The sequence below is a fragment of the Myotis daubentonii genome, chromosome 4, assembly GCF_963259705.1.
Source record: "Myotis daubentonii chromosome 4, mMyoDau2.1, whole genome shotgun sequence".
Classification (NCBI taxonomy): Eukaryota; Metazoa; Chordata; class Mammalia; order Chiroptera; family Vespertilionidae; genus Myotis; species Myotis daubentonii.
The window spans coordinates 13,226,835-13,253,935 of record NC_081843.1 but is presented as its reverse complement, the minus strand read 5'-3'; the positions used below and the strand labels follow the sequence as shown (position 1 = coordinate 13,253,935).

The 27,101-nt window shown below is 60.6% G+C and overlaps 3 protein-coding genes across 5 annotated transcripts in view; 1 reads left to right on the top strand and 2 right to left on the bottom strand.

Annotated features, from left to right (window-relative positions):
* Positions 1 to 1,732: 1,732 nt before the first annotated feature.
* LOC132232880 (tryptase beta-2-like) lies at positions 1,733 to 4,419 on the bottom strand. Of its 2 annotated transcripts, none has more exons than XM_059692588.1 (6): positions 4,225 to 4,419; positions 3,867 to 3,927; positions 3,538 to 3,709; positions 3,151 to 3,416; positions 2,130 to 2,293; positions 1,733 to 2,056 (listed from the first exon to the last, which is right to left on the bottom strand). In XM_059692588.1, exons 2-6 carry the CDS (start codon positions 3,925 to 3,927, stop codon positions 1,892 to 1,894), a joined length of 828 nt encoding a protein of 275 aa, XP_059548571.1. In that variant the 5' UTR covers positions 4,225 to 4,419; the 3' UTR covers positions 1,733 to 1,891. The 2 variants fall into 2 exon arrangements, with proteins under 2 accessions (XP_059548571.1, XP_059548573.1); XM_059692590.1 differs by lacking the exon at positions 4,225 to 4,419 and adding an exon at positions 4,136 to 4,204.
* Positions 4,420 to 12,113: 7,694 nt separating this feature from the next.
* On the top strand, positions 12,114 to 14,138 carry LOC132232879 (tryptase beta-2-like). 2 transcript variants are annotated; one of them, XM_059692587.1, is made up of 6 exons: positions 12,114 to 12,323; positions 12,669 to 12,729; positions 12,887 to 13,058; positions 13,171 to 13,436; positions 13,590 to 13,753; positions 13,827 to 14,138. In XM_059692587.1, exons 2-6 carry the CDS (start codon positions 12,669 to 12,671, stop codon positions 13,989 to 13,991), a joined length of 828 nt encoding a protein of 275 aa, XP_059548570.1. In that variant the 5' UTR covers positions 12,114 to 12,323; the 3' UTR covers positions 13,992 to 14,138. The 2 variants fall into 2 exon arrangements, with proteins under 2 accessions (XP_059548570.1, XP_059548569.1); XM_059692586.1 differs by having other exon boundaries at positions 12,278 to 12,412.
* Positions 14,139 to 17,070: 2,932 nt separating this feature from the next.
* CACNA1H (calcium voltage-gated channel subunit alpha1 H) overlaps positions 17,071 to 27,101 on the bottom strand; it is a 41,303-nt gene continuing 31,272 nt past the window's right edge. Inside the window, exons 26-34 of the mRNA XM_059691940.1 lie at positions 26,458 to 26,609; positions 25,435 to 25,544; positions 24,979 to 25,112; positions 24,753 to 24,823; positions 23,519 to 23,597; positions 20,047 to 20,168; positions 19,548 to 19,974; positions 19,265 to 19,425; positions 17,071 to 18,841 (exon numbers count right to left, since the gene is read on the bottom strand). Of these exons, the coding sequence (XP_059547923.1) occupies positions 17,870 to 18,841; positions 19,265 to 19,425; positions 19,548 to 19,974; positions 20,047 to 20,168; positions 23,519 to 23,597; positions 24,753 to 24,823; positions 24,979 to 25,112; positions 25,435 to 25,544; positions 26,458 to 26,609 (2,228 nt within the window). The 3' untranslated portion in view covers positions 17,071 to 17,869. The remainder of the gene's footprint in view (positions 18,842 to 19,264; positions 19,426 to 19,547; positions 19,975 to 20,046; positions 20,169 to 23,518; positions 23,598 to 24,752; positions 24,824 to 24,978; positions 25,113 to 25,434; positions 25,545 to 26,457; positions 26,610 to 27,101) is intronic.

Here is a 27,101-nt window from a genome sequence, read left to right as displayed (position 1 = left end):
CACAGCCCCCCTGGCCCAACGGAAGGCCCGCTGGACCCTCCCTGATAAGCCAACACTCACTTTATCTGTCACTGCCTCTGGCTGAGCTCCTCCAGATCCCAGGGCCAGATAAGGGAAGCAGGTGCCCGGCCTCCTCCCTGCTCCCCCAGTGTGGGGTCTCAGCCCCAGGCCCCGCCATGTGCCCTTCCTTCCTCGCACCCCCCACTGGAGGAGCCCCTGTCCCTCAGTGTCCCCAGCACAGCCCGCACCCAGAAAAGTGTAAATGCGCTTGTGCAAGGTGCGCGATCCAGGCAGCAGCAGCCCCAAGAGTGTGGGGCGGAGGGAGGGAGGGAGGGGGTGGCGGCCCATCTCTGCCTTCACACCGAGGAAGGACAGTATCTGGCTGCAATAAGATGATGAAGGATGAAAGGAAATGAGGGGGTGAGCGCTCCCACCACGGTGTCCACAGCGGGGAGGCTCAGGGTGAGTGGGCAGAGGCCCTCCCACGCGGACCGGCCAAGTCTGCGCCGTGGGCAGGGAGCTGGTCATGGGTCGCTGTGCCCAGGAGACCAGCTGAACGCACAGCAGCCAGATGCACAAAACCAGCCGCCCCGGGGCCTGAGCGTTGACAGGAAGCTCGCCCAGTGGCCGCACATCCCAGAGGTGGAAGCACTGGCCGTGGGCCTGCGCCCGTCAGTGTTGCAGGCGGACACCCGTCCCCTCTCCTGCCGAGGGCGCGCCAATGTGAAAGGGGTTCCCACACCAAACCCATAAAATGCTGATTAAAACTCAGTGAGATGCACCCCACCCCCCAGAATGGGGCGTTGGAGGGTGACAGGCCTGGCCCCATGGCTGTGGGGGGGCATCTGGCTCCCAGGAAATGGAGGTGCTCAGACCTCAGGCCCGGCTCCCTCGCTGGCACAGGCGCAGACATGCGGGATGTGCGCACAGGGACAGCCGCCCTGGTCCTGAGACCCTGACCGGGCTCCTCTGTCCCCTGCAGCAGCCTGGACGCAGGCTCCCTGGGAGCCGACAGGCTGACGGTGAGAAACGGTGTCCTCCCCACACGCAGCCGCGGGAGGACGGCCCCGCGTGGTGTTGGGTGTGACGGAGGCTCCAGCCTCACTCCATCCGCCTGCACCTGTGACACTCAGGCAGCCGCACGGCATCCACATGGGCGAGCTCAGTGCGGCCTGAGAGCTGAGGACGGTGCTGGAAGGGCAGGCAGGGCACTGCGTGGTCGGAGGCCCCAGGGTGGGGGGCCAGGGGTCTATTGTGACCCTGTTGCTGGGCACCTGGGTGCCCCCAGAATTATCTTTTTGAAAATGTTTTTATTGATTTCAGGGAGGAGAGAGAGAGAGACATCCATGACGAGAGAGAATCACCCATCGCTGCCTCCTGCACGCCTCCTTCTGGGGACAGAACCCACAACCTGGGCATGTGCCCTGACCAGGAATCAAACCGTGACCTCCTGGTTCGTCGGTCTACACTCAACCACTGAGCCGCGCTGGCTGGGCAAGAATTACCTTTTCAATGTTCTGTGTTGCTTTGTGTGACCTGAATACACATGACCGCTCCACAAGGAGACACAACCCCAGGCACCAGGGGCTGGGGAGGGGGGGTTCCCACAGCAATGCCCCGTGTTCAGGGCCAGGGGTCCCCACAGTGACACACAGTGGCTGTGTGGCTGCCCCTGGAGCCGTCCCTCCCCCTCAGTGCCGCCCACACCTGGACACACGGCCACAACCACATGTGCTCTTCACACACTTTAATGAGGGGCAGTGCCCACCACCCACTCCCTGGGCTGGGGGAGCTCAGGGCAGGGGGCAGGGGAGGCGGAAAGGGCAGACACCTGGGCAGGAAGCAGTGGTCGGGGTCAGGAGGGCGCTGGGTGGCAGCCTGAGGGACGGGCTCAGGGCTCCTTGGGGACGTACTGGTGGATCCAGTCCAGGTAGTAGGTGACGCGGGTATAGATGCCGGGCCTGTGGGGCTGGGCACAGCCGTCACCCCAGCTGACCACACCCGCCTGCATCCAGGTGCCATTGACCTTGCAGACCAGGGGGCCTCCAGAGTCGCCCTGGGGAGGAGAGGGGTCAGCAAGTGGCTGGAGAGGCGGATGGGGTGGGGACTGGGGGGAGGACACAGCCCACCTGGCAGGCATCACTCTGCTCGTTCCCAGCACAGATCACATTGTCCTTGACAATCCGGATGTTGTCCCCCGTGTACAGGCCCGTGTGGTATTCCGAGTCACAAAGGCTGTTTTCCACGATGGGGACCTCCACCTCCTTCAGGGGGAACGGCGGCGGGAGGTGTACTGTGCGGTGAGAGGAGAAGGACAAAGCAGGCTGGGCTGGGCGGCTCAGCCAGCCTGCCATGGGATGGCGCCGGGGCGGGGGCTGGCAGCAGGGGGTGCCGCTGCCTCCTTGGTGCCAGGGCTGAACGCTGCTGACCCGCCACCTTCTCCCCCAAGGCTGGGCCTGCGTCCTTGACCTCACTCACGCCCCTGTTGGGAAGGGGCGGGAGCCGGCCTGGGTTCCTCCCCGTTCTGCCTCCAGGCCGGCCCTCACCCCAGGACTCAGTTTTCGGGGCTGGAGGTTGTGTCTCCACGGGGGCTTGGGCGATGACACAATCAGGTGCCCAGAGGACGTGCCTCCCACAGGCACCTGCTCATGCTCAGTGTCCCTAAGGCTTTGCCCTGAATTGTGGATCAAGGGAGACAAGACGATGGTGCTGGAGGGGCCAGACCGAGCTCATCCAACTGCACCCCGGCTCCTGCTTCGGGCTCCTCGCGGGGGGCGCAGGGAGAAGATGCAGGCCAGCCTGCGGGAGCGGGCACGGGTCCTTTCCCTGATTAATAAGGGCACCTTCTGTGTGTGCTTTCTCTCTTCCTATATCCCGTCCGTGAAATACCAACGGTGACTGTGCCCTTTCGTGCCAGGGGAAGCTGAGGCACGGAGGCGCTGAGTGACTTCCTTGCCCAGGCACCAAGTCCCTGCTCTTGGTACACCCTGCGTCTGCCAGCTCTCCCCGGCCAGACTCACCGAACTCCCACTCCCTGAGCTGGCCCATCAGAACCATCCCCAAAAGGGAACCCCAGAGCTGAGTCATGGGTGTGACTGGTCCCCCCGCCACCACCACCGCCTAAGCCCTCCAACTGTACCTGAACCTCACCTCCATTGTCCACATCACCCCAGCCTGTCACCCAGCAGGGGGTCCCCGGGGGGAAGGTCTCCGAGGCAGGGGGCAGAGCGACCAGCTGGACGTCGCAGGAGGTGTTCACAGGGTCCTGCAGCTCCATCAGGGCGATGTCAAACCCCTCCTGGACGACATAGTACTTGGGGTGCACGATGATCCGGTTGATGGGCAGCAGCTTGTCCCGGTAATAGAGGTGCTGCTCCCGCAGCTGCACCCTCAGGTCTGCGGGATCTTTCTTTTCCCTGGAGGGAAGGGCACCTACTCGGGGGACTGAGCAGCCTCCTGTTCACCCAGGAGGGAGTACGGATGAAGCCCAGGCCCCCCGCGCGCCCCCCCCCCCCATCAGGCCCCATGGACACTCACGGTCCCAGGCAGTGCGCGGCGGTCAGCACCCACTGGGGGTGGATGAGGGAGCCCCCGCAGAAGTGCATCCAGAACTGCTCCTTGGTTCTCAGGCTCACCTGCCAGGGCCACTTGCTACCAGGGGCCTCCTGCCCCCCCACGATGCCCACTCTCTCCAGGTCCTGGCTTGGGGCTGGGGCAGGAAACACCCTCAGGGCAGAACAGGACACAGCCCAGCCCCTGCGCCCACACAAACCTGGGCTTCTGTGAGCCCACCCCCCGTGGTGGAGCCTGTGGGGTGAGGGGCAGGGGCAGGGACAGGGACAGGGCTGAGCAAGGTCAGGACTCACCAGGGGCCGCGTGGCCCAGGCTCCGCAGGAGGGCCAGTGCCAGCACCAGCAGACTCAGCATCTGGAAGGAGCCAGGAGGGGCTGCCTGACCCAGGGGGGCTGAGCCAGGCGGGGTCTGCAGGGTGTGGGTGCAGATGGAGTGGAGGACCCCGGGATGAGGGGTCTGCAGGGTGTGGGTGCAGATGGAGTGGAGGACCCCGGGATGAGGGGCCTGCAGGGTGTGGGTGCAGATGGAGTCGAGGATCCCGGGATGAGGGGTCAGTTCAGACCTGGAGTCTGAGGTACTGCTGCTCCAGATGTGAGGCTCAGCTACTCAGTGCATGAACCCCAGATGGTGGGGTCTGGTGGGGGTGCTTACCTTGACCGGTCCCTGCTGCTATTGCCCAGTCCACTCTCTCCTCCTTATTTATCCTTCCAGATTGGGGGGGGGGGGGGTTGGGGGGGTCAGAGGAGTGTTTGCTCCATCCTCCAATCCAGAGTGGAGGAAATGGATGATTCAGACCCAGAGCCCTGCTCTCGCGCCCAGGTTATCTTGGATGTTCGGCAACGTCCATGTCTGGGTGTTATCTGAGCAGTTCTGCTGATCACCACGGTACCTTGTTATCTTGGGATCTGAGTATCATCAGTGAGGGACAGGCAGATGGAAGTGACAGTGAGATGACAAGCAGCTAGTGCCAGTTCCCCTTGGCCACTCCCCAACCAGGCCCTACTACCCCTGGCCCCCGACCTCCACAACCAGGGCTGACCGCTATCCCTGCCTGTTCATCCACCCAGCTCCTCAGTCCCCTGGGCTTGCTGGTTACTGGAAGCTCCAGCCCACCTCACCCCCACCCCCAGCCCACCTCACCCCCACCCCCAGCCCACCTCACCCCCACCCCCAACCCACCTCACCCCCACCCCCAGCCCACCTCACCCCCACCCCCAACCCACAGTGTTCTGATCCTTTTGTGTCACCCACTGCCATCCAGATGGCCCCTCCTTTGGCCTAGGGGAGCCTCAGCCTGCCTCCTACCCTGACCAGACACCAGCCTGGCTCTGGGACCCATCTGTCCCTGGCTGGCTCCTGCAGCATCTGTCCCAGGTCGCCAAGTGCTGGGTCCTGCTCCTCTCCAGATTTGGGATCAGCTCTTTGCCCTGTGACCTCAGTTCTTTGATCGGGTCCAGAAATGCATTGATTTGCAGTTTGTGAGTGATGTTCTTCCCAGCCGTCTGCAACCTGAGCTGACCCAGGCCTTGGATATGATGTGGGGTCGGGCCCTGGCTCTGATTTTCCCAAAGAAGTGTAAGTCATTCCTGGAATGCAAAGTTGGTTTAACATGTGAGAATCAATCCACGTACTTCATCATATTAGCAAACTATAAAATAATAGCTATTGTCTTAAGCTTAGAGGCAGAATTTTTTTTTTACACAATTCAACACCCATTTCAATTCAACAGAAATTCTCAGCAAACTAATCGAGACAGTGTGCTATAGTTATTTCTGTTGAATTGAAATGGGTGTTGAATTGTGTAAAAAACTTTTTTTCTGCCTCTAAGCATAGGACGATAGCTATTCTTTTAGAGTTTGTCAACATGATGACTTGTGTGGATTGATTTTCACATGTTCAACCGACTTTGCATTCCTGGGATGAATTACACTTGACCATGATGTGTCAGCCTTTCCATATTTTGAGGAATTCAATTTGTCAAAATTGGATTAAGGATTTTGGTGCCTTTTTCTAGGAGGGACACTGGTCTGTAGTATCCTTTTCTTATAATATCTTTGGTTTTCTTATCCAAACTTCTCTGGGTCATGATGTATTATCCAGATCCCATATATATAGCTCTAGATTCAATTTGCTAATATTGTGTTGAGGATTCTTGCGTCTATGCTGATGAGGGATATTGGTCTGTAGTTACCTTGTTGTGTAATGGTTTTGAATAGTTTTGGTACCAGGGTAATCCTGATCCTATAAAAAGGAGTTGGGGATGAGAAACCAAGATGGCAGCATAGGTAAACACTGGAAATTGCTGCCTCGCACAACCACTTCAAAAATACAACTAAAAGACAAAACAGACATCATCCAGAACCACGGGAAGGCTGGCTGAGTGCAAATTCTACAACTAGAAGGAAAGAGAAAAGCACACTGAGACTCAGAGGAGGTGCAGAAGTAAAGTTCAGAGGTACGGAGGTGCACGTGGAAAGGGCTGGCAATTGAGGATGCGGTTGTCTTTTTCAATCGGATGGGAGTCTCAAGCTCCTGACTGCTCTGAACTCTAGTTCCAGGCAAGTCTCTGGGGACCCAGACTCATATGGGGAGAAACTGGACTGTCTGGCATCGGGCAGAACTCGAGGGCGGCTTTCTCTCAGAGGTGCTTGCAGCGATTACTGTGGGACACTGAGACCCGGGGCCTCTTAGGGTAGTACTGAGGATCTGCCATAGCTGTTTGCTCCGTCCTGTTGATTCCCTGAGACCCCGCCCCACCCAAGCTGTGAGCAGAGGCTTTTGCATATGAAAGGCCTGGCCCTTTGCAACCTGAAAATTACCTAACAAAGTGCAGCTGGGTCAGACAGACCCAGAACATCCAAAAGAAGGCCCAAGGCCCCACAGCAGCTTGCATTGCTTCACAGCTGGGCCTCATCTGGGCACCTCCAAATCTCAAACAAAGAAGAGGAATGTGCAGATCTCTCCATAGCTCCTGCTGGGTAGCCTCAGGAAGAGGCTAAATTAGCACCTCCTTAGAGATCCAAGAGCCAGAGTACCCAGTGGTCAGAGTGGGACCATCCAGATTACAACTCCTCAGATCCATAAAGGACACACCCAGGAGGCAGACTCAGTGAGCACCAAAGCCCCACTGAAGCAAGTCCTGCCCCAGAAGGGTGTCTCCAGCACAGAAGTTCTCCCACTGCAGACACAGCTGATTCTCACAGCCAATTGGCCTGGAGGTCAATTCCTCCCAGTGATACCTACAACAATCAAGGCTTAACTACAACAAGACTGTGCACAAAGCCCACAAAGTGGTGCACCAAGAGTGTCCACCTCAGGTAATTGGGGAGGCTGAGCCCCTGGGCCCTATAGGACGCCTAGCACACAAAGCCATTCTATCAACACAGGGAAGCAGCCAAAATGTGGAGACAAAGAAACAGGTCACAAATGACAGAAATGGAGGAGAGCAAACTACTGGGTATAGAGTTCAAACCCAAACTTATAAGGTTTTTCAAGAATTTTCTAGAAACTGCTGATAAAATTAGTGATACCCTCAAGAAATCTAGTGAGACCCTCAAGGATATGAACAAGGACCAACTAGAAATTAAGCATACACTGACTGAAATAAAGAATATTATACAGAGTTCCAACAGCAAACTAGAGGATCACAAGAATCAAGTCAAAGATTTGAAATACAAAGAAGCAAAAATCACCCAACCGGAAAAACAAAAAGAAAAAAGAATCCAAAAATATGAAGATAGTGTAAGGAGCCTCTGGGACAACTTCAAGCGTACCAACATCCAAATTATGGGGGTGCCAGAAGAAGAGAGAGAGCAAGATATTTAAAACCTATTTGAAGAAATAATGACAGAAAACTTCCCCGACCTGGTGAAAGAAATAGACTTACAAGTCCAGGAAGCGCAGAGAACCCCAAACAAAAAGAATCCAAAGAGGACCACACCAAGACACATCATAATTAAAATGCCAAGAGCAAAAGACAAAGAGAGAATCTTAAAAGCAGCAAGAGAAAAACAGTCAGTTACCTACAAGGGAGTACCCATACGGCTGTCAGCTGATTTCTCAACAGAAACTTTGCAGGAGGGAGTGGCAAGAGATATTCAAAGTGATGAATGCCAAGAACCTACAACCAAGATTACTTTATCTAGCAAAGCTATCATTCAGAATTGAAGGTCAGATAAAGAGCTTCACAGATAAGGAAAAGCTAAAGGAGTTCATCACCACCAAACCAGTATTATATGAAATGCTGAAAGGTATCCTTTAAGAAGAGGAAGAAGAAGAAAAAGGTAAAGATACAAATTATGAACAACAAATACACATCTATCAACAAGTGAATCTAAAAATCAAGCGAATAAATAATCTGATGAACAGAATAAACTGGTGAATATAATAGAATCGGGGCCATAGAAAGGGAGTGGAATGACTATGCTGGGGGGGGGGGGGGAAGGGGTGTGGGGGTGCGGGAAGAGACAGGACAAAAGTCGTACACCTATGGATGAGGACAGTGAGGGGGAGGGTAAGGGCAGAGGGTGGGGTGTGAACCAGGAGAAGGGGAGCTATGCGGGGGGGGGGGGGGGCTGGGGGGGGGAGGAACAATTGTAATAATCTGAACAATAAAGATTTCATTTTAAAAAAAAGGAGTTGGGAAGTGCTCTCTCCAGCTGGGAGAGATCATGTCGGTTTGGTATTATTTCTTTCTTATATGCTGGATAACTTTCCCAGGGAAATCACCTGGGTTTGAAATTACCACAAACTCGGTGCTGTCATGACACATTTATTTTCTCATGATTCTTAGGTCCGAGGTATGTCCTGGGTCTCACGGGGCTAACGTCCGGGTGTGGGCAGGGCTGTATTCCTCCTGGAGGCCCCAGGGGAGCATCCGTTCCTGGCCTTTTCCAGCTTCTAGAGGCCCCCCAAGTTCTGCAGCTCCTGGCCTGTCCTCCATCTCCAAAGGCAGCTGGGAGTCTTTCTCCGACGTCCTCACGTCTCTGCCCACAGCTGGGAAGATTCGGTGATTGTAAGGACTCATCTGAGGACACTGGTCCATTCGGATGGCGTAGGAAACTCTCCTATCTCGAGGCCACCGCCTTAGTCATGTGCACAAAAGCCTCTGCCCCATGAGCCACAGTCACAGGCCCAGGGGTGAGGACGAGGACATCTTGGAAGGGCTATCCTTCTGCCTCCCAAGCAGAATGGGCTGCCAGTGGGGAGAGAGGGTCCCAGTGCTGGAGGCTAGTTGGGGTGGGACAGGTGAGGGCCCCCATCTCCCTTCCTGTGGGGACCTGGAGATGGCACTGGGTGGTCCAGGAGGCGGATGACCTGTGTTCCTGCAGACCCACCCCCACCCCCACCCCCACCTCCACCCCCTAAACTGGGCCACATCAGGCCCCCGGAGGCCTGGACGGGCAGTGCCATTGTCACCCTTATTCATCACCAAGGTCAATGTGGAACACCCACTTTTGAGCCGAAGCTCTTGGCAGGTGTTGGTGGGAAGGAGACAGCTCTGCGCCCCGAGAAGACTGGTCCTGGATCATCAGGCAAACCCCTCCTCATGTCTCAGTTCTCCCAGGTCTAAGAGGAGATCACTGACCTAGAGGGACCTCCCACTCAGCCTGTGATTGGCAGCTAGGGGGGCAGGAAAGGCCCGGCCCCTCCCAGGGCCCCTTAATCAGCTCAGCGATCAGGTCCTGCCAGGACAGGCGACGGTTAGGAAGGGCTGCCCCGGGCTGGGCAGCTGGTGATGTGCCTGTCTTATCTGTGGTGGAGACCACGGAACCCGGGGGCAGCTGAGGCCACACTCCGCACAGGGCTTGCGCTGTCTCTGCCAGGCTCAGTTGGGCCTGGAACTCTCTGTCTGTATTTCTTTTTTAGAAATATACCTTTAAATTTTAGAACAGGTTTAGATTTATACCCTGCACCCAATTTCCTCTATTATTAACATCTTATAATGGTATGATTTATGTGTTATAACTAATGACCCGATAGGATACACTATACTAACTGTAATCGCTGGCTTATTCGAATGCCCTTCCTTTCCCCCCAATGGCCTCTTTCTGTCCCAGGATCCCATCCAGGCCCCACATGACATCTAATCGTCTCGTCTCCTTAGGGCCCTCTGGGCTGTGACAGCTCCTCAGACACCTGGCTCATCTTGAACATTGGCTGCCTCAGCCCTAGATCAGCCATTTCTCCAAGGACCCTGGCTCCTTTTTTGGGAGATGCTGTTAGACACCCGAGTCTGGGCCCTGCTGTGCTGGTTGCCAGGGCGGGGGTCCTTGCCTCTAGGCCAGCGGTTCTCAACCTGTGTGTCGTGACCCCTTTGGGGGTCGAATGACCCTTTCACAGGGGTCACCCAAGACCATCAGAAAACACATATATAATTACATATTGTTTTTGTGATTAATCATTATGCTTTAGTTATGTTCAATTTGTAACAATGAAATTGGAGGTCACCACAACATGAGGAACTGTATTAAAGGGTCGTGGCATGAGGAAGGTTGAGAACCACTGTTCTAGGCCCTCAGCTGAGAGAACAAGGAAATGTGTGTGCACTGACTGGTGTATAGACACATATGCATAACTATCTTCTTATGGATCTTTATCAAGCTAATTAAGACCTCAAACTTGTGTCTCCAGTTCTAACCCATCACCACAGAGATCAGTCTTGCCTCCTCCATGCTTGTCCCAACCTCCCACCCAGCTCCAAGCACCCTCCATCCATGCGCTTCACTGCTCACTGCCAGCGTAGCAGTACCGGATTGTCACCCTGCCCCTGTGGGGATTAACTTTGTCAACCAGAGCACCGTGCTGCCTGCAGTCCCTGTGCTTTGAGGCTTACAGTCGCCACTCGTTCCCAAGTGGCTCAGGTCGGCCACACGCCCCCCCCCCCCCCCCCCCCCGGTGAGCTTGTCTCATGCATTGGCAATGCAGGTGGATGTTCTGTCACCTTCTGCATGTGTGTTCCTTGTTATCGCCAGGTGGTATCCCACTGCAGGAACGTACCGCAGTATTTCTCCTTTCAGCTGTTGCTGACCGTCTGCTTGCTTCCTGTCCGGGCTGTTACCGATAAAGATGTGGGCACATCCTTGTTGAAGTGTGTTTGTGGAGGTCCCTCTCCGTCTCTCCTTGAGTAAGTCGTTGCACAGGGTATCCCTGGCCCCTCTACTTTCCACCTCCCGTCACCTCTCCGGGTGGCCAAGCTCCTCTCAGGGGTAAATGGTACTCAGATCCAAGATGCTGCTGGTTGCTCTGGCGCCGAGCCAGAGAATGTGTGTATGTGCACACGTGTACTCACCCACGTGCATGCTCATGCGCACACTCACATACGTGCACATGCATTCGGCAGACACGAGCACACATACATGCGCACACACGTACATGCCCCCACACCTTTATAGTTCTATATCTATATTGAAATGCGAGCCTTCCCCAATCCCAAACCAGTTTATTCCAGTTGTTTCCTCTTCATAGTGGCCTGCCTTCTCTGGCATGTGAGACCTGGTTTCGGCCCTTAATGCATTGCCTTTTTTGGTCAATTCCCCCCCAGTGGACTCTGACCCCACTTGGGCCAGCGCAGTCCCCAGCACCAACCCAACCGGACGCCTACCTGCCCTGCTCTCTGCCAGGCTTTGGGCCGCTCCATTCAGAAGGAAAGGGAGGGAGAGGGAGAAGAGTGGGGAGAGCCCGAAACATGCCAGCCATTGAGTGTGTGTGTGTGTGTGTGTGTGTGTGTGTGTGTGTGTGCGCGTAACGGCGACCATCTAGACTGCAGTTTCCTGATGAGTTAGCAGGATGAGCCTCCTGTCATGTGCTTCTGGGTCATTTGAACAGCTTCTTTGATAAGCTATCAGCGCAAGCCTGTGCCCCCTTTTTAATGGGGTTGGGTGTCTTCTTAGTGAGCTGTAGGAGTTCCTTTTCTTTTTCTTCTCTCCCTCCATCCCTTCCTTCCTTCATAAATTTGGATACAAGTTCTTTGCCAGATGCATGTATTACAAATCTTTTTCTCCCGGTGGTGGATTATACTTTTATTATCTTAACGGTGTTAAGTGTGTAAGTTTTAAATTTTGATGAAGTCCCATTTATCAATTTTTTCTTTTTTGAGTCCCCTCTGCCTTCCTCCAGCTTGTGAGGATTTTCTGCTACGGCTTCTCCTAGATGTTTTATAATTTTAACTAGAGGCCCAGCATACGAAATTCTTGCAGGGGGTGGTGGTGTCCCTCAGCCCAGCTTGCACCCTCTCCAATCTGGGATCCCTCAGGGGATGTCCGGGGATCGGGCCTAAACCAGCAGTCAGGCATCCCTCTTGCAATCCAGGACCACTGGCTCCTAACCACTCACCTGCCTGCCTGCCTAATGCTCTCAACTGCCCTCCCCTGCCAGCCTGCTCGCCCCTAACAGCCCTCCCCTGCTGATCTGGTCGCCCACGCCCCCAACCCGAATCAGGCTGGACTAGGCATCTCAGCTGCCAGAGTCCAGGAGTCAGGAACCACTGGGGGTGGAGTGGTGGTGGCTTGTCCTCTATTTGGCTGCATGCCCTACCCATGTGACCTGTGGGTTCCCAGATGGGTGCCTGGTGGTGGGGGTATATGTCACATGGAAGCCTTTGTCTGAATCATCCACTTCCTCCACTCTGGATTGGAGGATCCAGCAACCCCTCCTCTGACCTCTGACCTCTGACACCCCCACCCCCTGATCTGGAAGGATAAATGGGAAAGAAAGAGTGGGCTGGGCAATAGCAGCAGGGACCGGTCAAGGTAAGCACCCCCACCAGACCCCACCATCTGGGGTTCGTGCACTGAGTAGCTGAGCCTCACATCTGGAGCAGCAGGACCTCAGACTCCAGGTCTGAACTGACCCCTCATCCCGGGGTCTTTGACTCCATCTGCACCCACACCCTGCAGACCCCTCATCCCGGGGTCCTCGACTCCATCTGCACCCACACCCTGCAGGCCCCTCATCCCGGGGTCCTCCACTCCATCTGCACCCACACCCTGCAGGCCCCTCATCCCGGGGTCCTCCACTCCATCTGCACCCACACCCTGCAGACCCCGCCTGGCTCAGCCCCCCTGGGTCAGGCAGCCCCTCCTGGCTCCTTCCAGATGCTGAGTCTGCTGGTGCTGGCACTGGCCCTCCTGCGGAGCCTGGGCCACGCGGCCCCTGGTGAGTCCTGACCCTGCTCAGCCCTGTCCCTGTCCCTGCCCCTGCCCCTCACCCCACAGGCTCCACCATGGGTGGTGGGCTCACAGAAGCCCAGGTTTGTGTGGGCGCAGGGGCTGGGCTGTGTCCTGTTCTGCCCTGAGGGTGTTTCCTGCCCCAGCCCCAAGCCAGGACCTGGAGAGAGTGGGCATCGTGGGGGGGCAGGAGGCCCCTGAAGGCAAGTGGCCCTGGCAGGTGAGCCTGAGACTCAGACACCTGTACTGGATGCACTTCTGCGGGGGCTCCCTCATCCACCCCCAGTGGGTGCTGACCGCCGCGCACTGCCTGGGACCGTGAGTGTCCATGGGGCCTGATGGGGGGGGAGTGGAGCTGGGCTTCATCCGCACTCCCTCCTGGGTGAACAGGAGGCTTCTCAGTCCCCTGAGTAGGTGCCCCTCCCTCCAGGGACATCACAGACCCCTCAATCCTGAGGGTGCAGCTGCGGGAGCAGCACCTCTATTACCAGGACAGGCTGCTGCCCATCAACCGAGTCATCGTGCACCCCAACTACTTCTCAGTTGAGAACGGGGCAGACATCGCGCTGCTGGAGCTGGAGGACCCCGTGAGCACTAAGCACACCGCCCAGCTGGTCGCTCTGCCCCCTGCCTCGGAGACCTTCCCCCCGGGGACCCCGTGCTGGGTGACAGGCTGGGGTGATGTGAACGATGGAGGTGAGGGTCAGGCACAGTTGAGGGCTTGGGGAGTGGGGACCAGTCACACCACCCACCCAACTCTGGGTTCTGCTGGGGGAGGGATCCCGACAGCAGGCTCGGGTCAGTGATGGCCTCGCCACTGGTGCCGAATGCTCTCCTCTCGCCGCACAGTACCCCTCCCGCCGCCGTACCCCCTGAAGCAGGTGAAGGTCCCCATCGTGGAAAACAGCCTTTGTGACTCGGAATACCACACCGGCCTCTACACGGGGGACAACGTGCAGATCGTCCGTAACGACATGATCTGTGCCGGGGCCAAGAAGAAGGATTCCTGCCAGGTGGGCCGTGTCCTCCCCCGAGTCCCCGCCCCATCCGCCTCTCCAGCCACTTGCTAACCCCTCTCCTCCCCAGGGAGACTCTGGAGGGCCCCTGGTCTGCAAGGTCAACGGCACCTGGATGCAGGCGGGTGTGGTCAGCTGGGGTGAGGGCTGCGGCCAACCCAACAAGCCTGGCATCTACACCCGCGTCTCCTACTACCTGGACTGGATCCACCAGTACGTCCCCGAAGAGCCCTGAGCCCGTCCCTCGGGCTGCCACCCAGCGCCCTCCTGACCCCGACCACTGCTTCCTGCCCAGGTGTCTGCCCTCTCCGCCTCCCCTGCCGCCTGCCCTGAGCTCCCCAGCCAGGGAGTGGGTGGTGGGCACTGCCCCTCATTAAAGTGTGTGAAGAGCACATGTGGTTGTGGTTGTGTGTCCAGCTGTATTCAGGTCACATAAAGCAACACAGAACATTGAAAAGGTAATTCTTGCCCAGCCAGCGCGGCTCAGTGGTTGAGTGTAGACCGACGAACCAGGAGGTCAGGGTTTGATTCCTGGTCAGGGCACATGCCAGGCTGTGGGTTCAGTCCACAGAAGGAGGCGTGCAGGAGGCAGCGATGGGTGATTCTCTCTCATCATGGATGTCTCTCTCTCTCCTCCCTGAAATCAATAAAAAACATTTTTAAAAAGATAATTCTGGGGGCACCCAGGTACCCAGCAACGGGGTCACAATAGACCCCTGGCCCCACACCCTGGGGCCTCCGACCACGCAGTGCCCTGCCTGCCCTTCCAGCACCGTCCTCAGCTCTCAGGCCGCACTGAGCTCGCACATGTGGATGCTGTGCAGCTGCCTGAGTGTCACAGGTGCAGGCGGATGGGATGAGGCTGGAGCCTCCGTCACACCCAACACCACGCGGGGCCGTCCTCCCGCGGCTGCGTGTGGGGAGGACACCGTTTCTCACCGTCAGCCTGTCGGCTCCCAGGGAGCCTGTGTCCAGGCTGCTGCAGGGGACAGAGGAGCCCGGTCAGGGTCTCAGGACCAGGGCGGCTGTCCCTGTGCACATCCCGCATGTCTGCGCCTGTGCCAGCGAGGGAGCCGGGCCTGAGGTCTGAGCACCTCCATTTCCTGGGAGCCAGATGCCCCCCCACAGCCATGGGGCCAGGCCTGTCACCCTCCAACACCCCATTCTTGTAGGGGCGGGTGCATCTCACTGAGTTTTAATCAGCATTTTATGGGTTTGGTGTGGGAACCCCTTTCACATTGGCGCGCCCTCGGCAGGAGAGGGGACGGGTGTCCGCCTGCAACACTGACGGGCGCAGGCCCACGGCCAGTGCTTCCACCTCTGGGATGTGTGGCCACTGGGCGAGCTTCCTGTCACCGCTCAGGCCCCGGGGCGGCTGGTTTTGTGCATCTGGCTGCTGTGCGTTCAGCTGGTCTCCTGGGCACAGCGACCCATGACCAGCTCCCTGCCCACGGCGCAGACTTGGCCGGTCCGCGTGGGAGGGCCTCTGCCCACTCACCCTGAGCCTCCCCGCTGTGGACACCGTGGTGGGAGCGCTCACCCCCTCATTTCCTTTCATCCTTCAACATCTTATTGCAGCCAGATACTGTCCTTCCTTGGTGTGAAGGCAGAGATGGGCCGCCACCCCCTCCCTCCCTCTTTCCGCCCCACACTCTTGGGGCTGCCGCTGCCTGGATTGTGCACCTTGCACAAGCGCATTTACACTTTCCTGGGTGTGGGCTGTGCTGGGGACACTGAGGGACAGGGGCTCCTCCAGTGGGGGGTGCGAGGAAGGAAGGGCACATGGCGGGGCCTGGGGCTGAGACCCCACACTGGGGGAGCAGGGAGGAGGCCGGGCACCTGCTTCCCTTATCTGGCCCTGGGATCTGGAGGAGCTCAGCCAGAGGCAGTGACAGATAAAGTGAGTGTTGGCTTATCAGGGAGGGTCAAACGGGCCTTCCGTTGGGCCAGGGGGGCTGCAGGGAGGACAGCGCTTCCTGTGTGTCCACATGGGTCCTCCTGAGGGGCCCCGTGAAGGGCCACATTCACTGGCTGCTGGTGACCCGCACCCCAGGTCCAGGCAAGGGTGGCACTCTGGGGTATGCCACCTCTCCTGGAAAATGGGCACAGAGAGGAGCCCTGTCAGTCATTGAGGGGACCACACCCATGGTGATTGGAATTTTTTGCTCGAGAGCAGGCCTGGAGTCCTGGGGGTGTGGGTGCTGCAGGAAACCATGCATGAGGTGCTGGTGGAATGAGCGGGGTCTCAATGCTGGAGGCAAATGACCGAAAATAGATGAATGCCCTGAAGGCTCATCCTGTTCCCCGTTCCTCAAGGGCACCCTTCCAGGTCCGTTCCTGTGATGGGTCCAATGCAGCCATCACTCAGAGATGGTGCCACGGCCGTCCCTGTCCATCATCAGGGCAATGTGGCACGGGCACTTTCGAGCCACATCTCCAGGCCGGGTGCTGGAAGGAGGCAAGTCTGTGCCCCGAGAAGCCACGTCCTCACTCTCACCCTCCATGTACCTTGGTCCCCCCCCGCCCTCCACCCCCGGCACACACACACACACACACCTAAAAGTGGATCAGTGACAGAGGCACCTACAACCCAGGCCTGTGACCCGGAGCTGGGCAGGGATCTGGGAGTGGGAGAGTGCAGTCCCTCCCAGAGGCCCCCATCAGCTCAGTCATCAGGCCCTGGCCAGACAAGATGGTTAGATACGGGTGCCCCCATGCTGTGTCCGTTAGATCTGTGGTGGAGATCATGGGACTGCAAGACGGATGTGGGACAGGGACAGTGGGGAGGGTGGGTTGGCGAGACTCCAGTCCTGGGGTTTCAGACGTTTCTGGCCTTGAGCTGCGACTGTCCTGAGAGATCCCCAAGATCAGGCTTTGAGAACAAGGGGCCATGGAGCTGCAGACAAGCCCTGGTCCGAGAGGCCAGCAGGACATGGGGCAAGGTCAAGGGTCAGGGCTAGGGGGTCAAAGACTTCAGCGCAGGGAGATAGCGAGAGTGGGTGCCTTCTGCAGCCCTAGGCCGACTGCCCAGCTGGAAAGCTCTCCCCGTGGGGACCCCCCACAGCACCCACCCCCGTCAGAAGCTCTGGCAACAACTTCTCCCTACGTTGTCAGATGCAGCTTCTCCAGCGTGTGAATGCCGTGTGCTCGGCTGCTATGATGAGCTCAGCTTTTCCTGACGAACTGCCCGAGTGGGGGAACCATGGTCCACCAGCCGCAGGTGCTCGGGGGAGGACGCTGCCGCTCTGCTGGGGTGGCGGTCACCGTCCGGCCGCCCACGCTCGCGCGGGACTGAGATTCTGCTGGTCGCCCTCTTGTTCCTTAAATAAGTTAACATTTATTCTGTTTTGCTCTGCCCCCCATGCCCTCAACTTCAGAAGCTGAATTTTCTGCATCGGATTATTGCAACTTTAACCTGAATTTATAAGAGAAACAAAATGAAACAAAGGGGCATCCGTGGGCACGGCTCTGCTCAGACCCCAGGGCGGCCGTTGGAGGTGCTGGCCTCGGGGTCTTGGCTCCCATTCCCTGGCGATCCGGCGTTTCAGAGACCAGTCCACGGGTGTTTTCTGGACAGAATGGTGGGGAGGGGTCCAAGAGGGGCAGGTGGAGAGACAGCGATGGCAGCGGTCGGGACAAACGGACAGGAGCTCAGACTGTGAGTGATGGTGAGGCACGGGTGCGGGGGCCCCGGTGACTGAGCTGCCACCCGCGAGGACACAAAGGCCCCAAGCGTGAGTTCCCTATAAAAGTAAGTGGATGTGAGGACGGGACTCTGCCGGGCAGCCTCTACCTTTTCCTTTGGGTTGCTTTCTGGTCCTTGTCCCTGGTCCTCTCTCGTGAAGGGACTGCTGACCAGGCTGCCAGCAGTCTGACCACAGCGGCCAAACGCGTAAAAACCAAACCCGAACCGACAGGCTCCCAGTCTGAGGAGCTAACCTTACTCCTTTCACCCAGAACAGCGTCTGCCCCCCTCTCCCCGGGCCGATGTCCTCCCGGCTCCTCTGCCCAGCGTAGGGCCCGAGCTGGGGTCCATGCATGGCCCTGCCTGGGGCCACCCCACTGGATACACCCCAACCCCAGTGCCAAGCCTGTGTGGCATCGTGTCCCCAGCTACACAGGCTCATCCGCACTGTCACCAGGTGTGGGACTGGCTGGGGGGGACCCTGCTTTCTTTGGAGGGCTCTCGGGGACGTTGAGGTACAGCCCCCAGCCCTTCTCTGGGGGGTCGCTGGAGGGCATGGGAGACTCTGTTTTGTGGGGTTCGGCAGGTGCTGTGACCCCTGAGGAAGCTCTGGGTTCTGGGGCCACCCTGTGACCACTGTCCGAGAACAGGTCCCCGCTGGGGCACCCCGCGTCCAACGGCTCGAAGGCAAAGCTGGGGATGGTCAGGTGCTCTGCACGGCAGGAAACCTGGCCCCAGCGCTCCCCCTTGCTGGTAGGGTCCACCCCCAAGCCCTCCATAGGCTCGCAGGACGGCGTTCTCCGCCGCAAGGTGGTACTGCCACCCTCTGCTGCAGGGGGCCAGGCTGCACCCTCATCCTCCACGGGGGGGTCGATGGAGATGCATGGGGGGCTCATCTTCTTCTTCCTGCGCGACCCTAGCGCCGGCTCAGCCTCCAGGGCCGGGGCCTTCACCTCTCCAGGCTCAGAGCGGCTGTCCCCTCCACCCTGCTCCACCGAGGGCCGCCGGTGCGGGTCTGCCCGGCCGGGCTGGTCCAGAAGGCCCTGGGCGTCCACCCCATAGAGCCTGCACAGGTCCGGCTTGCCAGCCACCACCCTGTGGGCTTCGGGCGAGGGGCTTCGGGCTGAGCTGGTGATGTGGCTGACCTCCTCGTCGGCTGGGTCTGGGGCCTCCGCCACCTCCCCAGCTGGGGCCTGCAGCTGGCTGGGGATGCAGCTCTGTCCCAAAGTGTGCTTTCGGGCTCGGACGCTGGCGGGTCTCGGGGAGCGGGGCGGGGACCGCAGGGAGTCCCCCAGGGACGCCTGTCTGGTGGGGGTCTTCCCGTCAGGCTCCCCCGAGTCCAGGCCGCAGTCCGCAGGGCCGTCAGCCTGGGTTTCCAGGGAGTTGGTGTGCAGCGCCTCCTGCAAGGGCATGGGGTCGGGTGAGACCAGGCAGAGCCCCGCCAGCAGCCAGGGGCGCAGACTCCTCCCCACCTGAGCAGAGTAGGCTCCGACACCCCTGAGGTGGGGATCCAGCCTGTCATGGGCCCTGGAAACCCTTCTGGGCACAGAGCTGGGCCGAGGCAACCTTGTGCACCACCAGCCCAGCGTGGCACCCTGAGGCTAGAAGGGTGGTCTGTGGGTCCCTGAGGCCCACAGGGACCACTGCGGGGTGTGGGGGGGCACTCAGGCTGCTGTCCAAGGAGAGGATGTGGTCCTGGTGGCTGGGAACTCTGTCATCAGGAGCTCTAGGGATAAAGCCCCCCTTCCCAGTGCCTGTCACTCATCCTTCCATGGGGAGAGGGGCCCCCTCAGGCTGTGCAGGAGCTGGGGCGGGGGTCCTACCTGTCTGCAGAGCAGGCGGCTAAAGCTGGGGGAGCGGGCCGTGCCCCGAGGGGGCAGGGTGAGAAGGGCGTTGTTGCCCCTGGCAGGGGAGGACGCAGTTGGCAAGGCCTGGAGGGAGGCGCAGGACTCCACAGGTGGCACGTGCTCCACGGAGGTCAAGCCTGGGGCAGGAGGGTGTCTAAAGCAGGCAGCTGTCACCAGCCCTGAGCCCCCCGACCCGCCCGAGTCCTGCTGCCTATGCCTCCCTCTGCCCAATTTCTCCAGCTGTCTCTGGGGGTCCTACCAGTGGTGGTGCCCACGTAGGTCTCCATTTCCACCTCCTGCAGCGGGTGGGGGTGAGGGGCTGAGGCGGGCGCTACGGGCCGGAACATGTAGCTGTCATTGGGCAGAGAGAGCATCCTGGACACAGACACCTTTCGCGCAACCAGGGGGTTGGGGGCATCGGGGCCGGTGCCCGGGCTCTGCGGGGCTGCGGGCCTGGGACCCGCGGGCGGCCCCTGCGCCATCTCCAGCTCGAGCTCCGCGTCCAGCTCGGCGTCCTCGCGGGCCTCCTTGTTGCTCTCCTCCAGGTGCTTCATGAGCACGGCCACCACCACGTTGACCAGCACGAACTGGGCCACCAGCACGAAGGTGACGAAGTAGATGGGCGAGATGGCGGGCAGGTAGGTGAGGCAGTGCTTGTCTTCCCGGACGCACTCGCGCAGCGTGTCCTGTGGGCGAAGGGCAGCTGCAGGCGGGCGCAGGCCGACCCCCCTCGCCGCCGGCCTGGCTCGGGCTGGTACCTTCATGATCCCGTTCCAGTTGTCCCCCGTGGACACGCGGAACAGCGTGAGGAAAGCCATGCCGAAGTTGGAGAAGGTGGCGTGCCGGCTCAGGCCCTCGCAGGGGTTGTCCTCCGTGCACTCTGCAGGGTGAGACCCCCAGGTCACCACACGCTGGGTTAGCCACACGCTGGGTCAGCCACACGCTGGGTCAGCCACACGCTGGGGTCAGGCACACGCTGGGGTCAGCCACACGCTGGGTCAGCCACACGCTGGGGTCAGGCACACGCTGGGGTCAGGCACACGCTGGGTCAGCCACACGCTGGGTCAGCCACACGCTGGGGTCAGCCACACGCTGGGTCGGGCACACGCTGGGGTCAGCCACACGCTGGGTCAGGCACACGCTGGGTCAGGCACACGCTGGGTCAGCCACACGCTGGGTCAGCCACACGCTGGGTCAGGCACACGCTGGGTCAGGCACACGCTGGGTCAGGCACACGCTGGGTCAGCCACACGCTGGGTCAGCCACACGCTGGGGTCAGCCCCACACGCTGGGTCAGCCACACGCTGGGTCAGCCACACGCTGGGGTCAGCCACACGCTGGGTCAGCCACACGCTGGGTCAGCCACACGCTGGGTCAGCCACACGCTGGGGTCAGCCACACGCTGGGGTCAGCCACACGCTGGGTCGGGCACACGCTGGGTCAGCCACACGCTGGGTCAGGCACACGCTGGGTCAGCCACACGCTGGGTCGGGCACACGCTGGGTCAGCCACACGCTGGGTCAGCCACACGCTGGGTCAGCCACACGCTGGGTCGGGCACACGCTGGGTCAGCCACACGCTGGGTCGGGCACACGCTGGGTCAGCCACACGCTGGGTCGGGCACACGCTGGGTCAGCCACACGCTGGGGTCAGCCACACGCTGGGTCAGCCACACGCTGGGTCAGCCACACGCTGGGTCAGCCACACGCTGGGGTCAGGCACACGCTGGGGTCAGCCACACGCTGGGTCAGCCACACGCTGGGGTCAGGCACACGCTGGGGTCAGGCACACGCTGGGTCAGCCACACGCTGGGTCAGCCACACGCTGGGGTCAGCCACACGCTGGGTCGGGCACACGCTGGGGTCAGCCACACGCTGGGTCAGGCACACGCTGGGTCAGGCACACGCTGGGTCAGCCACACGCTGGGTCAGCCACACGCTGGGTCAGGCACACGCTGGGTCAGGCACACGCTGGGTCAGGCACACGCTGGGTCAGCCACACGCTGGGTCAGCCACACGCTGGGGTCAGCCCCACACGCTGGGTCAGCCACACGCTGGGTCAGCCACACGCTGGGGTCAGCCACACGCTGGGTCAGCCACACGCTGGGTCAGCCACACGCTGGGTCAGCCACACGCTGGGGTCAGCCACACGCTGGGGTCAGCCACACGCTGGGTCGGGCACACGCTGGGGTCAGCCACACGCTGGGGTCAGCCACACGCTGGGTCGGGCACACGCTGGGTCAGCCACACGCTGGGGTCAGCCACACGCTGGGTCGGGCACACGCTGGGTCAGCCACACGCTGGGTCAGGCACACGCTGGGTCAGCCACACGCTGGGTCGGGCACACGCTGGGTCAGCCACACGCTGGGTCAGCCACACGCTGGGTCAGCCACACGCTGGGTCGGGCACACGCTGGGTCAGCCACACGCTGGGTCGGGCACACGCTGGGTCAGCCACACGCTGGGGTCAGCCACACGCTGGGGTCAGCCACACGCTGGGGTCAGCCACACGCTGGGTCAGCCACACGCTGGGGTCAGCCACACGCTGGGTCAGCCACACGCTGGGTCAGCCACACGCTGGGTCAGCCACACGCTGGGGTCAGCCACACGCTGGGGTCAGCCACACGCTGGGTCGGGCACACGCTGGGGTCAGCCACACGCTGGGGTCAGCCACACGCTGGGTCGGGCACACGCTGGGTCAGCCACACGCTGGGGTCAGCCACACGCTGGGTCGGGCACACGCTGGGTCAGCCACACGCTGGGTCAGGCACACGCTGGGTCAGCCACACGCTGGGTCGGGCACACGCTGGGTCAGCCACACGCTGGGTCAGCCACACGCTGGGTCAGCCACACGCTGGGTCGGGCACACGCTGGGGTCAGCCACACGCTGGGGTCAGCCACACGCTGGGTCGGGCACACGCTGGGTCAGCCACACGCTGGGGTCAGCCACACGCTGGGTCAGCCACACGCTGGGTCGGGCACACGCTGGGTCAGCCACACGCTGGGTCAGGCACACGCTGGGGTCAGGCACACGCTGGGGTCAGCCACACGCTGGGGTCAGCCACACGCTGGGTCAGCCACACGCTGGGTCAGGCACACGCTGTGGGGTCAGCCACACGCTCTGGGGTCAGGCACACACTGGGGTCAGGCACACGCTCTGGGGTCAGGCACACACTGGGGTCAGGCACACGCTCTGGGGTCAGGCACACGCTGTGGGGTCAGGCACACGCTGTGGGGTCAGGCACACACGCTGTGGTGAGACACACGCTGGCTGGGAGCCCGAGACCCGCCAGGAAGAAGGTCGTGCTCCTCTGAGCAGGGAGTGACTGCCTAGCTTGGGGGTCCCTGGCAGGGGGGCACCCAAAGGAGGCACCTGAGGGGCATGTCTCTTCACAATGGGGTGGGGGGGTCCTCCTTGGCCTGGGAGCTGCCCGGAGCCCTGCTTGTTCTGGATCGAGGGCTTTCTGGGTGGACAAGCCGCGGCCTGGGGGCCGGCCCGCTCTGGCCCAGCCCCAGGGGACGGCACTGCTTGCTTCCCAGGCCCTGTCTTGGGTCAGGACACCCCCAGGCCTCAGTGGAGTAACGGGGCCACCCTGGAGCCTGAGGCGGGGCCAGGGGCCAGGAGTCAGGTCTGGGGTCTGGGGCATTAGCTGCCGGGTCCCAGGAGCTCCTGGGCAGAACCCAAACTGACAACCACCTTGGCCGCCTCAGACAGGCCCCCTGTGGCTCCTGGAAGCCACTGCGTGTTCAGTCACCGACTTTTCAGAAGACCCCGGCAGGAAGGGGAGGGGGCCCTATAGGAAGTGGGCTTCCACAGAGGGTCCCCCACTGCCCCCTGCCCAGACTGGCCAGACAGGGTCTAAGAAAACCCTTGGTGACCGTGAAGGACATGCTGCAGCGCTTGTCCCCGGGGACCAGTGCCGGTTAGGGTGGCATGTGCATGTGTCTGCATGTGGATGCGTGCTCGGGCTCACGTGTGGCTCTGCCTCCCTGGCTGGGCTGTAAGTACACTGGGTGTGTATGTGCACATGTGTGCGCCATGGGTCTGCGTGTGCGTAGATGCTCCTGCATGTGTCGCTGTCATGCTCGCCCTGTGCAGTGAAGGGCTGAGGGAGCAGGGGGCCCTGCCTTGGTCTGGCCAGTGGCCCAAGCTACCTGCCGGACATGTGTGTGTGTGTGTGTGTGTATGTGTGTTGAGGGGTGAGGCTGTGCCTGCCTGGACCCCAACTCACCAAGCCTCCCGAACAGCTCCACTCCCAGGGCAGCATAGATAAAAAACAGGAGCATGAAAAGTAGGCCGAGGTTCCCTACCTACACAGGAGAGAAGCAGAACCAGGTCAGGCCTCAACCCGCCTGCTGTGCAATCAGTGCCTGGCGCCCACCAGCCACCCTCACCCCCAGTTCTTGCCAGGCAGGAGGTCAAGTTCCCAGTGAGGTGTGAAGCCTCGTCCTTAACCCACCCCCCTTGGCCCTGGCTCCCATGGTCCCTAGGGGCTCCCTGTCCTGCCTGGTGCTCAAGGCCCCTCCTTGGCCTTTCATGCCCACCCTGCACCCCGGACCACCCCCGCCTCCAGTACCTCTGCTCCCCAGGACCTAGGAGGTCCCCAAGGCTCTGGCAGACTCTACGTAGGGTCTGCCTCCAACCTTGGGGCCCCCCATAGGGAGGCCAAGGCCAAGGTTCTACCAGGAATCTCACCAACACACCCTCCCAGCACTTATGCTGCCCTCCAGGCAGGGTGCCCTGTCTTCACATACCTCCTGTGCCCCTGACACTGGGGCATGGCCAGGCCCAGGCTTCCCTCCCCTCCTGTCACTCCCACAGGCACAAAGGGCTGGAGGGCGCGTGGTGTGTGGACAGACAGGCATGTGGGTGAGTAGGTGACTGAGAGAGAAGGTGCTAGATGGACACGCAGCTGTGGGGTGAGTGGCTGGCTGGATAACAGACAGAGGGACAGATGGGTGGTTAGGTGGACGGATGGCTGGCCGAAAGAGAACCATGGACAGAGGGACACATGGCTGAACAGGCTGGGTTGGCGGAAAAACTGGACATTGCACAGATGGGGCAAAGGGATTCTTTCAGTTCAAGAGGTCACAAAGGGTCAGCGTGGGGACTGTGGACACAGGAAGTGAGGACACGGGGCCTGAGTTAGCTCCAAAGGAGGAGCGAGGCCTTCAGCCAACACCCGATCTTTGGGTTTCTCGGAACTCAGAAGACCACCTTGGCCATGTCCTCTGCCCTCATCCCACTGCGCCCAGTGCTGGACCGAGGCGGGCAGGCACTGGCTGTCCATCTTCCCCAGCGGGACTGGGGCCCAGCAGGCAGACAGCCATCTCCCTCCCAGCACAGCTACCGTTTCCTGCACATGTGGGGGTGATAAGTGTGGTTATCACAGTGCAGATGCCTGACTGACGACGGAATGAATGACCACGAGCAGGGTCTTGTCTTCTTGGCAGCCGTGTGCTCACCTGGGGCAGGGCTTGTACCACCGTGTCCAGCAGGGCCCGCATGCCTGTGGCCATCTTGAGCAGCTTCAGCACTAGGGCCAAGAGCCGAGTGTCAGGGCCTGGTGGGGGCCGGGCCAGGCTGACCCTCCCCAGCTGGCCGGGCCCCAGGACCACCCATCCCTGACGTTCCCGTCTCCAGCACCAGCCCCCCGCTGAGGCCTTGGGGCACGGTGAGGAGGGTGCCTACCGCGGGCGATGCGGAGCACACGCATAATGCGGATGAGGGTGGGGTTGATGGGCAGTGCCGCGCTCATCTCGATCTCCTCCAGTGTGATGCCCATGATGGACAGCAGCACGATGGCCAGGTCCAGCTGGTTCCACCTGGGCGCCAACTGGGCTCAGTGTCATGCTGCTTCTCCCCCCCCGGCCCCCCCGCAGCCCTTTAGAGCAGGAGGAGTCCCCTCCCTATCACCCTGGAAGCGTCCTGCTATCACTCTGGGGCTTACCCTGGTATCACTCTGGAGGTATCCTATTGTCACCCACAGGCATGCCGTGGTGTCACCCCGGGGTGCATCCCACACCCCCGTCACCTTTGCAGACAGAAAGCTGGGACCACCCGAGGGGAGGGCTGTGGCTCCCACCTGCTCCCTCCCCCAGAAGCACCATGGGTCCTTCAGGGCACCAGGTGGCCCCACCCACACACCTGTCCTTGAAGAATCTCCGGAACCCAAACGCCACCAGTTTCAGCACCGCCTCAATGACGAAGACAATGGTGAACACGTAGTTGCAGTACTTGAGGGCCTCGTCCAGCGACTGTGGACAGAGTGTCCGGCTGTGGAGGTCACCCTGCCTGGGCTGCCCCTCCTCCTCCTCACCCACCATCCCACCATGGCACGAGGCACCCAGTGCCTGGGTCCTGGCCACCCTGCCCCATCTCTCTCCTGTGCCAACCTGGGTGCCTCCAGGCCGAGGACAGGTCCGAGGCCCAGCTACTGAGCGCTTACTATTGCGGCCTGTGCCAGGTCTGGGAGGCATCACCTGGACTGATCCTTGCAGCATTTTGAGGTCAACTCTCAGGTCGGGGGAACCTGCCCCTCTGAGCCCAGACTCCTGGCCCTGCCTTGCCCAGGCCCCACCCACAGTCTGGGGCAGGGGCCAGCCCTTGCCAGCCAGAGCTCGGCTTCCGGAAGAGCTGAGTGGGTTCCGACTCCAAGGCTGTGATACCCTGAGACTCCTCCCATCCCGTGGAGGGGGCGGGCGAGGCGGTGCCCTTTCTTGAATGAAATGATGGCGATGCAGATGTAACTGGAGTGAAGCAACAAGCTGACCATGTACGCCCACCCGTCTCCTGCCAGCTCTTTCTGTCCGGCTGTTTCCTGGACTGTGAAACCTACAGCCTGGGCAGCTGGACTCAGGGACATTTCAACAGCCAGAGTTTCAAGATGGAACCATTCATGGGTGGGGTGGGGAGGGCTCTCTAGGGCAGGTGGCCCTGAGAGTTTCAACTGATATTAAAAGGAGGACCCTCTGTTCAAACCGCAATTCACAAACCCGAGTGAGGGCTCACCCAGGGCTGTAGACCTAAGACCTCCCAGTTCTTGGGGTCGTGCCTCCTGACCAGGCCACCCACTGGGGGCCGGACCCCCCTGCCCCCGTGGCACCCCGGGGCTCATCTCCCACACAGGTCCTGGGCAGGGTGGGCAGGGTCTGGCACCCTGAGCCCCACCTTGGGCTGGTCGTAGTGCTCCATGGACATGGTGATGACGTTGACCCCGATGATGAAGGTGATGAAAAGGTCGAGGTAGTGGCTGGTGCACAGCGAGTGGATGGAGCGGCGGGTGGGCGAGTAGTCAGCGTAGTAGGGCCGGCGCTGGGCCTCTGCAGGGAGAGGGCGCCTGTGACCAGGGCTAGATGGCGGGGGTGGGGCTGGGGGAGGGCCCCGGGCTCAGATGTGGGGGGTTTGCAGTGGGGTGCGGGAGGGGTTTCTCTCAAGAAAGGGGGCCCATTTAGGTAAGGGGTAGCTCCCTGTGAATCTGATGGACAACCCAGGGTGGGAGGTCTGGGCCTCAGGGGCAGGCCCCCCACCGACTCCCTTAGCTGTGGGGGGGAGGGGGAGCCTCAGGAGCGGCCCTGGAAGCTGAGACTCGACCTGGCCCTGTCTTGGGGCCCTGCCCAGACCCCGCCCTGCCCGGGGCTCCCACGTTGGGGCCTTCATGGTGAGCTCCTGGGCTGGCATTGGGTTCTGAGACACTCAGCAGATGGGAGCTTTCTTACGGGGCAGGGTCACCTCCTCTCCCCCCACCCCCGTCTGGGCATGAGCTGTCCTCTGGCCACCAGGCCCAGAGCCCCTCCCCTCCTAGTCTTCCAAGT